This window comes from Stylophora pistillata, chromosome 4 (assembly GCF_964205215.1).
Source record: "Stylophora pistillata chromosome 4, jaStyPist1.2, whole genome shotgun sequence".
NCBI lineage: Eukaryota > Metazoa > Cnidaria > Anthozoa > Scleractinia > Pocilloporidae > Stylophora > Stylophora pistillata.
The window spans coordinates 636,131-648,437 of NC_142522.1; the positions used below are offsets into that span (position 1 = coordinate 636,131).

The window sequence follows — 12,307 nt, forward strand, 5'->3', positions numbered from 1 at the left end:
TATGATGAAAATTTTCAGTTATCTTTTAATAACATCTTACAGCTTTGCAAAGAAGTTTACCCTTTTTTTCAGTCCTGTATTTCCCCAAAACTGACGAAGGCCCCTTCTAGACATTTGCTTTACATTAGGATTTAATACTAGGGAAATGAATGGGGAAAAACTTAGGAAAAGTTCTCTTTCCTCATCTAATAAGATTAGCATTACATACCTTCTGAACAACCATCTTCACTGTGTTTGCATCATTTTAACCAAAGAGGCATAAGAGCAGTTACAAGCTGCTCAATGCAGGAAAAACTAGTCATAGAGGGGTGCCACTTGATGCATTTTTGTCCTCCCCCCTCCCCATACACATGCAAGGTTGATGATGGGGTTGTGAGAAATTATAACCCCTTGGCTTTCAAGATTGTTTGGTCAATCATGTGTAGAATAAGTTATTTATAGCTGTAAAGGTTAAAGAACTGAATATGGGGTAAAAAAGAGTTGAAGTTATGACAAAATCTGTCCACTCACTGGTGTAACATTTTTTATTCAAAACAAAAATCGGCCACAGGCCATCCAAGGTCGCAGTGAGAGAATTATTCAATACCTAACCAAAACACTCTGTGAAACACAACATTTGTTATACTTTTCTAAGGATCATTTAAAAATTAAACAGGTTATAAACTTGGTATCAATCTGTAATTGTCACATCCATGTTACATTGAGCTGTGAAGCAAGTCCTGAAAAATATTGAAAACACCCAAAAAATAAATTGAGTTGAATAATTTTAGTCTCCTCTACTTTTATTCCTTGTTAACTCTTTCAGCTGTGTACAATTATTGACTCCCATCAAGATTCTAAATGGTCAAGCTTTCTGAAGCTCTATTGATTAACTATCAGGCTAAGTTGAAACACAGTACCTTGTACTAACAGATATCACTTCATCTCCTCTATGGCAACATCAATATCGGTAATATGACTCTTCAAGGCTTCCCACTGACTCAGCTGCAGTGAGATGCCTAAAAGTGAAAAGCACTATTCAATCTCAGGAAATTTTGAGCATAACTTCATTCTTTGACTGTAATCTTTTAGTAGACAGTCACAACTGGTTCTGAGTTACTCAGTTTCCATATCACCATCTTACCTTTTCTTCCTGGCTTCATTTCACCTTCATTATCTTCATAGAACTCCCTAATGTCAACCAGGATTTTGCCTTTAAACTCTCGCACAGTTACCCTACGTTTGTCAGATAACTGAAAACAGAAAACAAAAAAAACCAAAACAAAAAAGTGTGTTTAATCAAAGAACCTGCCTAATGTATAAAGAGGTTAGTCTTATATGTAACATGTTTGGCCACCTTACTGTTGCCATAGAAACATGTGGCTGGCATACATTTCCTTAACTGTTACCCCTTAACATCAAACAGTTTAGATACTCAATTATACCTGGTGAGCTCTACCACAAGATCTTTAGGACATGCTTTTGATGAAATTTGAGAAATACTTCAGCATTGTACCTATGTCATAAATTCGTGTGATATTACCCTACAGTCGATCCACTTTTATTAATTACAATTTAAGTTTTCATAATTCTTAATCGGCAGACATATGCTGATTGTCTAGGATCGTTGATATTCATATTTTACATATTTATATATTCACATATTTTTTCTGAGAAAATTTTAATTGTAAGCTATAGTGTATTTCTGTTTTTGACTGCAACTCTTTTAGCAAATAAAGCATCTATCTATCATCTATCTGATTATAAAAAATCTAATAATTTTAAAAGTTTCCCACACTTATAAGACTAGGGGAATCGGTCTGTTGAATCGTTAGATCTCCCCCACCCACCACCCTCGCTTAGCCATGCCTTCGCTGAGCCATGCCTTCACATGAAGCCAGAACAGAGGAAGGAAATCCAACCTTTATCAATCCAAACCTATGATAATCAGAAAACTTGTAATTGTTTGCTAAATAGCAGTAGTTTAAAAAAATCCCACCAAGTTTGAACTACGTATTAAAATATCTACACGAACCTCAAACACACCGGGCTCTGTGTCTTCGGTGCTACTCTCCTTTATCGATTTCTTAGACTTGCTCTTTTTTGATTTAATCTGATACACAACCTAAGAAAAAGCAGAGAAGATTAAAAACAAGAACATTAACTTTCCAAAGCTACGATTCTAACTTGTAAAGTGTGCAATGAACTTATTCTTTCTTACAAGCAACTACCTCTTCTCTCTTACAAGCAACTACCTCTTCTTCACCAGAATCGCTACTATCTGACACAATTGGCTCAGATCTATTTCTTTTCGACATGATTTTAAAGCAAGTAATTTGTTAAGGGCTCAGGACTGTAGCTTTGTCGCGTCTAACTGCCCGTCTGACTTCCAAGAAAACGCGCGCGAATAACTAGGTAACCCCCCACTCTTGCCCAGTCTCTTTGCGACAAGAGACAGCTAGCTCTTTTGCCTTGTAAACGCTTGCAGCGAAAAAAGGAAATTTTCATGCCAAACCAGTTTTAGTTAACTTGCTTAAGCCATTAGGGCCCTCTTAAAATGCAACCACCAGGAGATTTACGCAACTTTAAAGGTGACAGTCATGGACCGTCATTACATAATTTCAGCGTAACTAACCGAGACAATTTAGTCTACGTTACGACACTTGTGTGGGCCATGGTGCTCCAGGCTCAAACAATGGTCAGGAGTTAGGGACCTAACATTTTTACAGGGAGGAGGGGCTGGTGGAAGTGAGGGGGGACCGAAAATTTGTGTTCACATAAAAAGGGGGGACCAAATAAAATTCTGCAATATCAATACCAGCAAAATTGACTTTTTATGTTTTAATTGGAGACTGATTAACAAAAGACTCAATCTCAATCTAAACAAACGGTTGACAATTGAAAGTCCTTAAAGTATTTCATCCTCAGATTCACTGCTTTTCCCCTCTGTCACTTTCTCCTTGTGCATCACTTTTAAAAAAGGTAGGATGGTATTCTTCAATTCTTCTGTAAGCATTTTCTGTGAGCATTCCTGTCTCTTTCATTGTCTAGGTGACATAGTAGCATAGTATCTTAGATCATTTTTTGAGTGCCAAAAAATTAGCATTTTCTGTGGGCATTCCTGCCTCTTTCATTGTCTAGATGACATAGTAGCATAGTATCTTAGATCATTTTTTGAGTGCCAAAAAATTAATTCAAAGAATTATGGGGGGGGGGGGGGCAATAAAAAGTGTTTCCCCAACTAAGGGGGAACTTAAAGCTTTTGAGAAGTTTATTTCTCATTTCTCATTTCCACCAGCTCCCCCTCCCTGTAAATATTGTTAGATCCCTTAACACAAAGATAATTATTTTAATTTTAAATAGCACACCTCTCGTTATCTCCGTCAACTAAACTTTTGTCTCATCCACTGAGAAAGCAAATCCTATCTTCAAGCGCAACGTGACGTCGGTTAATATTAAACACAGGTCCCGAAAATTGTTAATATTTATGTCAGACGGCCAGTTTCCGCCCCAGGCCTGTTTATCAAGAAGAGGCTGGTGAATTCAAAGAGAGAATGTTCCAAAACGCTGAGATAAAAAAAAATGCCTGGGTTAAACAAGAGTTACTGATGAACGTGAAAGGGGAAATGAAATCGAGGCTCTAGCCCTCTAGGTGAGTTTTCAGTTAAGGTTGTAGATATACAAGAGAGTTACTCTTCAACCTTTGGACTCACTCACCACTCACAAAGGAATAATCATAAAAAAGTCAAGATTTGTTTCGTTATCGCCGGTTGTTTATTATCCATCACATAGGATAAAATGATATAGCATGTCCTCGTAATAAATCATCAGTTTTTTGATAGTTTATAACTTCAAGAAGCTGAAGAAAGATAAGAAACTAAAGGCCCAAAGTCGCTTAGAAAGGAAATGGTTGCAAATGTAAATCCAGGTACCTTTATCATAAAATTGCGATGAAACAGATCGAGTCAGGAATAATTTAATTTCATTCTGCACCTTACATTTGTTGACCGTTACACGAATAATTACTGAGCGTATTGTCGTTTGCAAGCGAGACACCCCTGAAGGTGCACGGTAACCTTAATTGAAAAACTAATTAAAAATACTACAAATCCTGTCACAGTATATATTCCACAGTACCGACAGTATTGACTTAGTTGATAAAACTAAATAATCTTATATCCGGGAACAGAACGAAGTTTTCTATCTCACGATAAAGTAAGCCTAATCATTGATTAAATTTTCTTCTGACTGACAATTTATTATTCATCTTAGCATCTTTTTGCCCAAGAATGTGATAGACTAGCGCTAGGTCCTACAGATTTCAATGGCCATTTTAATAGCAAAATTTAACACTTCTCATACTATCTTAAATCTACTCTGCGTTTGAGAACAGTATTAGAATATTCAGGATGTTAGAGTGATCTGTTTTGTGGAGACGTCGCTACGGCTTCTGACCAACCGAAACTCAGCGTCGGTGAAACAGACTTTTCGCGCAGCGAAACGATGGATTTACTACGGATACGGCAATCTTCATCTTTCAGCTGGTCAGCTGGCCATCACTCTTTCTGCTCTTCTTATCTTTTCTTCGACTTCTTCTCTACCCACTTTCTTTCTCTTCATTAGCGCCGACTTAAACTCTTCGACTTGAGCATTTGTTACTGTAGACTCGCTCCCTTCCAGATACATTTTTTCTGCCTTTTGCCTGTCGATGTGGTCAATATTTTGTATTGACCAAATTATTGCCTGTGGGAAGGTAATGTGATGACATCATTTCTTGTACATACAGTAAAAGAAAAAAAAAACTATTATTCAAGGTTTCGGATCGTACGGGTTAAGTATGAGCCATTATCATTGTGTAGCATTACTGCCAGGGGTGCGACACTCAACTTACACCACCCCCCTCCTCGCCACCTTTGGGCATAAACTGAAAGATAGCTACTGAGTAATCTTTGGTATTGATCAACGTTTCAGAGCAGAACCATTGAAAAAAGACTTATGGTTAAGTTAAGATAAGCTACCCTTCTCAACAACTGATTTTCCCATGCTGTTCAAAGACTTTGAACTTCAAGCTACTTCAAGCTACTCTATCTGGCTGATAATTAATACAAAAAGGAACCGTTTACGTACTTCGGGTAACCACACCTCTGATACGTATGAGAAGTCTTCATCTCCTTTAATTTCTTTGTAGAATTCCATAAGCATCTCCATGATATGCTGTTGAAAGAAGAAAGAAAACAATGATTTTGACTGGAACACGCAAGCCACAATTCACACACGCGCGCGTCTGTTCTATCTTACGGGCGTTGTGTGCGTGCTTGTTGGACGCTTGCCGAGAAAGCTACTTTCTTGTGGTTTAAAAACATATGGACAGTTAAAAAAAAAATCAGTCTTACCAACGCTTCATTCCCTACAGGACCAAACCCTGCTCGGTGTTTTAATTGATTCCTTTCGCTTTTTCTTCCACTCGTGAAAGTTGTATGGCGTTCGGATGATCTTCTGCCATCTAAAATCTGTTTCAAGATCGGCTGCACAAAAGTAATCGAACAAAGTAATCAATTTATTTTACTGTTACACACGAAGAGCTGGGATTCTGGTTACGAAGTTCGCTGAAAAATTACTAATTAAAAGTTTTTCCGGGCATAAAGCTTCTAATACTCTATAGAGTAAGAAATAATACACTGCGGATCTAATAGGCGCTTAGTTCAGATCATTTTAATGTCTAAAATCTCCTAATAGGGTCAAAAGTTCTAAAAAAAAAAAAAAAACCTGCTTCTAGTCTATGTGATTGATTACGATGTAACGTGTAGAAATCCTTCAGCTCACGCCGAAATAGCTTCTCTTCGTAAATTAAGACGTTTTGGAAACGTGTCTTATTTTCTAGTATGTCATACTAAAAGGGCGTTTTACAAAATCAACAAAATTAAAACTACGTCAAATTCGAAACGACATATGATGAACCTCTGCAGATGGTCATGCTTAAACTATGACGTAATTATTACTAAACCATTATCACGCCTTTTGATGCTCACTTTTGCCTGCCTGATGTGGGATAAGATGTCCCTGTACCGCGACACTTGCCTTGAAAACAAAATGTTGAACATTGTTGTCAATATTTTGCCAGAAGAGTAACAGTTATACGTTGATCTTTGTAACTTTTCATTACATAATTACTTTTTTGTTCGGTTAGACCTTCTTCGTACAGAAGTATCGCAAGGTTGTAGATATTTGTCCTCTGTTTGAGCACCACCAACAGATTGCACTTCATCCTCGTCTTCACATTCTTCTTTAATGTTTTCTTCTAGAAAACATAAACCAGGAATGGTTGATGGGTAATTTCAAACATCACTACCTTTCTATTGGTAACAACAATCACTGTTGCAAACAGCAATGGACTAGCCGAATATTATCAAATGGGAATTAATAGAGCAACGCTCCGAGTCGTGTAGTGCAATGCGTGCAAGGGTCAGCTCCCGTCCAGTGGGCCAATTAGCAAACAAACAGTTGTCACCTTTTTACCTTTGACCTAGCTACATGCGTCCTACAACCTGACATGGTGTAACTAAAAGCAAGCATTATTACTGGTGAAGTACCCCCTAGAGTACCAGCTCACCTTTGTCATTCTCTAAATCAAGCTCTTCATCGAAACTTTTACCAAGTCCTAAAGATTTAGATGGAAATTAATATATCTATAGTTTTAAATGTCTTAAATCGTTGAGATACAATACATACAATTCATATTATTCTAATAAAGTACCTATACAATTAACAGCAGATATATAAAGTTGACTAAATACACTTGGGTACCAAATTCATCTTAAAAGTAAGGCACGACAATTATTGTAGATTCCAGACCTCTTCTTGTTAAGAAATCATCAGCCTCATCAATGGCTTCATCAAACTTCTCTTTCAACTCTTTGTTTTTGAGGGTGTCTCTGATAAGCTAAAGAAAGTTAAAAAGCACACTCATTATCCATACTTACGCTATGTCAAAGTTTTCCTTCCATGTGTAACGATATTCATGCATATATAAATGAAGTGTGTATATGTTCACGAGTATATAAATGAAGTGTTTGGCACATTTGAGAGATCTTGGATTAAAAAGACAGTTCAAGTGTTAGTTAACAAGTATCTTCCTCATTTCCTTTTGTTCATTTCTCTATTCTTCATCTAAAGTAAGAGGTAAGCCAATTCAAACTGCAAATAATGTTTGCAAGCAAGTGAGTATAAATGTGTGTATAAACATATTTAACATAATTCATTTGACATACCTTGAATTTTTCTCGATTTTGATCCCCAGCATAATGTTCTAACTTTTTGGGCTGGATTTTGAACCTAACCATATTCAAGATCAGGCTGCCAGTCATTCAAGAAATCAATACTACCTAGTAAATTATAATTATTGTAAATCAATATAGCATTCTGGAAACTTACAGGCCATCATTCCAGCCAAGAAATTTTACCACAAATTTCTGTTCTCTTCTATTTTTTCCAGTGATTTTTTTGACCTGCAATGTAAATAATAAATATAGAAGTGTAAAATTTAATTATCTACCATTAAAAACGTCTCAAAAATTTTTTTAAAATACTCAGTTTCTTGCCCAAATGTACACATTTTAAAGTTTTCTATATCATAACATCAGTGTCTTTGAAAACATGTGCCACTGACAGTAAAAATATATGAACACACAACTAACATTTTCATTACCCTCTTCTGTGGACTGAAAAGTTTGTAGTTGTTTTCAAATGTAAAGTTATTATGTGGACATGCTTACGATAAGTGTGCATTCATTTTCTACCACATGGTCTCCAAGTAAAATTGAACTAGAAAGCTTCATGGATGATGCATCTTTTTATAAATCAAAGTAATTACAAAATATAATGATTCAAATGAATAAAGAACTCTTACCAAGGCAGGCCAATAAGGTTCACGAGAGTATTTTGCCCAAACAATGTCACCAACTGAAAAATGATCTTAACAGAAAATGGAACTAACTTTAATGCGATTGTTTGGTATTTTGGTACATAGTATCTGATAGAATTCACTTAATACAATAAAAAAGATTACTGATAGTGTTGTCATCATCATTATTGTTAAAATTATCATAATTTCCTTGATAAAATGGCATGCATTACCTTTTCCTTAAACCTATGACAAAGTAGTATTCCTGATTAAGCATAACCCTTTCGTTGGATAATCTGATTAACTAAAAATTGAAAAAAAAGCTACTTTCACAAGTGATAGCATCAGACTTACTATTAGCTTCTTGGCTTGGAGAAAATGGTTCTGACATGAGTTCCTCATCATCAGAGCTCCCCTCTGAAGTGGTGCTACTTATGCTGGTTATATCAACTGCATGTCCAACATGGCTATCCTCACTACTCGTTGATGTCCTAAAATCCAACTCTCCCACATTCTTTTCATTTTTCTCTGGTTTTACCTCACCTAGTACAACTTGATCACCTGATTTTACCTTCTTTACTGGTAACATTTTTTTGCAAGAGTCATTTTCCTTTCGTTTTCTTTTCTCCTTTGACAAACTCTGATGTCCTTGACAGACTTGTGAGTGCTCTTTGGTTTCACTTGCTTCTGATGTCAAGACATTGGGCTGTCCTTGCAATGTATGTACTTTCTGACTTTTCCCATTACATTTTGCAGATCTTTTAGCTTGCCATCTATTTGCAGGGGGGAGATTTTTCTTCAGCACTCCGTTTCCTTTATTTGCTTTAGTTTTGTCCAATTTCCTTTCACATTTGCTACCATTCTGCTCTAATGGTACATCCGTCCAAGTTTCTGAGGTATTTATGACACTTCTTTCTGTGACTGAAATAACAATAAATAACAAATTATTAAATACTTGCAATTAAACTGCATGTAACAAAGATGACTGCAATGGTCAAACTTCACAACAGGTCACCTTAATTTACAAACTTGGTGAACTACGACTACTACTAAATATAGGAGAAAATTTTATAGGTTATCTTTTATTTTTAATTTTTAACAAACAATATTTTAATAATATATATATAACCTTCTCTCCTTTTTGTCCATCAATATTATATTCAGTTTTCATTAATTTATTTCATCTATCTTAATTCTATTCTTTTAATGTATTTAGTTCTTACTTCGAATATTTTACAATTATTGTTGTAATTAACTTAATTTTATATGGAGGTCCCTCATGAAAACCACCTAAGGGTGATGTGGTTTCCTCCTTAAATAAAGTTTCACTTCACTTCACTAAATCACTACTAAATGAAGACTACAATAATGCAGGATTTCATATCTTCTATTATTAATTACAAGAGTGGTTATGTCTTGAGATACACACGCTAACCCTTTCTTCCCTTACATCAGTTTACATATTCTCAACACATTTCCAAGGGTGCTTACAAGTAGAATTTGTTTAAAAATCAAGAGTTTCTTTACTTGGTGATCATTTCCTTTATTCTTGTGACCTCAATGTGTGATTCAAGGGTGATATTGTGAGGAGAAATTAGATGCTGGTCAAAGGGTTAATGAATGCTAATGCTTGTTCTCACCTTGCTTCAAAAGATTATCTGCTTCTGCCACAGCCTTATTAAAATGGATTTTTCGTTCCTCATTCTTTAATGCTATGAAATGATAACAAAAATCTAAACAGATTGTAATAGACAGTTTCAGCAAAAGATGCAAATTTGTGACCTATGTTTGACAGTCATATGGCAAGTTGCTCCCTATCATAGTAATTTTAAACCCTTTTTCTCTTTAAAGGCTGAAAGTTTCTAAAGAAACTGTGGTGCTGCGTCGGTGGGGGTAACAAGATAATTGGTTATATCAACTAAGTTGAAATTGTATATTGGTCACCATAACGAATAAAAAAGCTGACGTTTTGAGTGTTAACCCTTCGTCAGAGTGAATAGAGGAATTGTGGGTTGTATGTGGTTTTATATGCAGAAAGCGGAGCTACGCCATTGGTGGGAACATGGCAATGAGAAAAGCACGAATAAATTAGTGGAATGAAAAGCATTCGTTGATACCTGTGGGATTAAGAGTGCCGATTTGAAAGATTAACTTTTGCTCAAGAGTTTTGCGGCTTTCTGTGTTGCCTAAATATAAGGAAAGACCGCAGATTGCCATGTTGTTTAGAATGATTAGGTAAATTAAAGTGTCTAGCGACTGGTTTAGATGCGTCCTTGTCATTCCTTTCCACGTCGCGAAGGTGTTCTCGAAATCAGTCACCTAGTCGTCTTCCTTCCATCGGCAAAACCTTTTTCTCTTTGCTGGAGACCAGAACATCATTTCTGGCAACCATATTATGATCTTAGCTTAACAAATAATGCTTTTGGAAAAACTGAATCCTGGAACCTTGGATTATGGAACAAAAGGTTTGTAAACTCTGGGTTGCTTAAATTGTCAAATTGTGCAAACTTTGGTTGCATGTATAGACTAATTCATTTTCCACGTAAACTAGTAAGTAAAGTTCTGTTTTTGTTCATTTACCAGTATTCACCTTTCCAGTGTTCACCTGCTTTCATTAATTAGTGTATTGTTTTTTTTAATTCGCAAGCTTTTTTCCTCACAAATTTATGTTTTTATCACTCACATTCTAAGACTGAAACCTCCATGCCCAAGTGGAAAAGTCGAAAACAGTTTATTACCTCTGCCTTTTTCAATAAATTCATTTTGTTCTTCACAGTCCCACATGAAAATCTTGCTGGGACTCTTGATGTCTTCACTGCAATATATTTATGGAGGAAAATGTGAGTAAATGTTCAGAAACTGATCCTAAAATGTGCACAGACCAAAATATTCAGACAGGTTGCCAATCAGTGACAATCGTGCAGTTCTCTTGAGGTACATAACTGTATTCCAATCAAGAAATTTTGCTGGTACAATAATTAACCACTGATCTCCCAAAAATCTCCATCAGTAATTTTTGTTCATGTCTATCAATCATTTCCTATAATTCTGCTTTAGATAATTTCACATTTGTATAGGTAATCACATGATTTCGAGTGCAATTCGGAATAAGTAAGCACAAGTAAATATTTTCGAAGACTAACAAAATTGCATGAGCCCGTAGGGCGAGTGCAATTTGTGGTCTTTGAAAAAATTTACAAGTGCTTATTTTTTCCAAATTGCACGAGAAAATCATGTGATTACGTATTAATAATCTACATGAAAAAATAAGAGGAAGCTTCTCATAACTATACAGAGGAAAAGCATGCGCATCACGTGCAAAAATAATTTATTCAAACCCTGCAAGTGATATTGACCTTGACATTGACCTTGACATTGACCAATCATTCTGACCAATCAGAATGTCTGGTTTGTTTCTTTCTTTGCACTGGATTGACCCTCTTCTGCACTGAATTAACTCTCTTCTGCACTGAATTAACTGAAAACTGCATTCCTCTTAACCAATCAGAACTGAGAAATGTTTTCATGTATATTATTAGATAAAAAAATAATCCTACAGTTCACATCTTTCTGTATTCTTATCATATGCATGGTTGATATAGTATTGAAATTCGAGCGGGAAATTACTGTTAGTCCTTGACATTGGAGGAAGTTGATTTAGCAGCAAAAGTACTTACTGTGAATCCTCAATCAGGAATTTCACGCTCACATGTTTTTTAGGTGCACGGCCCTCAGTTTCAACCACCTGAAGTACATTGACAGTGGTAAAATGTGTTGTGTAAGCTAAATATCTTCTCCACGGGATGGTAATGCGTGTAAACAAACCTATTGTGTACCAATCAACAACAACGACAGAAGGCAAAATATAAAGAAAATACACTGAACTCGAAAGCTCTTTCTGGAACGTTATAGAAGTTGAGGGAAGAGAGTTCGTTGAGCTTAACTTAAAGGATGTAGAAAGGACAAATCTGGGCATCTGACTAAATGATTCAACAATTGTGACGATGGCAATTAGAGTATAACATAAAAGACGTTGGCAGAATGCTAGGGAATTGCTCCTTTCATATTGGTTGCAAGTCAAGAGCCCTATGGTTACCTCGCTTCTTAGCGTTCCATATGACAAAAAAAATCAATCAGGTCGCAAGAGTGCATTTGATTTTACCTTGCTGCGTTTGCAGAAACTTATAGTGCGATAGACTATCAACAGACATGATATGATCAACGTAACATTGACTCCTGGGACAAGAAAGAAAATAACTGGTGACAATGAAAACTTACGACGCCAGGCCAAAAAATGTCTCTATGGGCACTTGCCCATACGACAGATCCAGCTGCAAACTGGTCCATGAAACAAGTAACCCAACTCCTTGTAGATTTCTCTTTCTGTCTTGAGACGCGCGAAGTTCAGAAGCTACCATCATCCAATCA

The 12,307-nt window shown here is 36.1% G+C and overlaps 2 protein-coding genes across 8 annotated transcripts; both read right to left on the reverse strand.

The window, feature by feature from the left end:
• Window positions 1-506: 506 nt before the first annotated feature.
• LOC111337241 (activated RNA polymerase II transcriptional coactivator p15) lies at window positions 507-2,389 on the reverse strand. The gene is made up of 5 exons (XM_022943549.2): window positions 2,211-2,389; window positions 2,015-2,104; window positions 1,124-1,232; window positions 900-998; window positions 507-719 (listed from the first exon to the last, which is right to left on the reverse strand). Exons 1-4 carry the CDS (start codon window positions 2,295-2,297, stop codon window positions 916-918), a joined length of 369 nt encoding a protein of 122 aa, XP_022799284.2. The 5' UTR covers window positions 2,298-2,389; the 3' UTR covers window positions 507-719; window positions 900-915.
• Window positions 2,390-3,939: 1,550 nt separating this feature from the next.
• On the reverse strand, window positions 3,940-12,301 carry LOC111337155 (uncharacterized). 7 transcript variants are annotated; one of them, XM_088756603.1, is made up of 16 exons: window positions 12,158-12,301; window positions 11,557-11,624; window positions 10,618-10,694; window positions 9,997-10,065; window positions 9,520-9,591; window positions 8,234-8,800; window positions 7,886-7,950; window positions 7,411-7,484; window positions 7,248-7,311; window positions 6,832-6,919; window positions 6,590-6,637; window positions 6,151-6,277; window positions 6,009-6,057; window positions 5,373-5,504; window positions 5,107-5,193; window positions 3,940-4,722 (listed from the first exon to the last, which is right to left on the reverse strand). In XM_088756603.1, the coding sequence occupies exons 1-16, from the start codon at window positions 12,224-12,226 to the stop codon at window positions 4,525-4,527; spliced, it is 1,854 nt and encodes a 617-aa protein (XP_088612729.1). In that variant the 5' UTR covers window positions 12,227-12,301; the 3' UTR covers window positions 3,940-4,524. The 7 variants fall into 7 exon arrangements, with proteins under 7 accessions (XP_088612729.1, XP_088612732.1, XP_022799168.1 ...); XM_088756606.1 differs by having other exon boundaries at window positions 11,557-11,704; window positions 12,158-12,270; XM_022943433.2 differs by lacking the exon at window positions 9,997-10,065.
• Window positions 12,302-12,307: the final 6 nt, after the last annotated feature.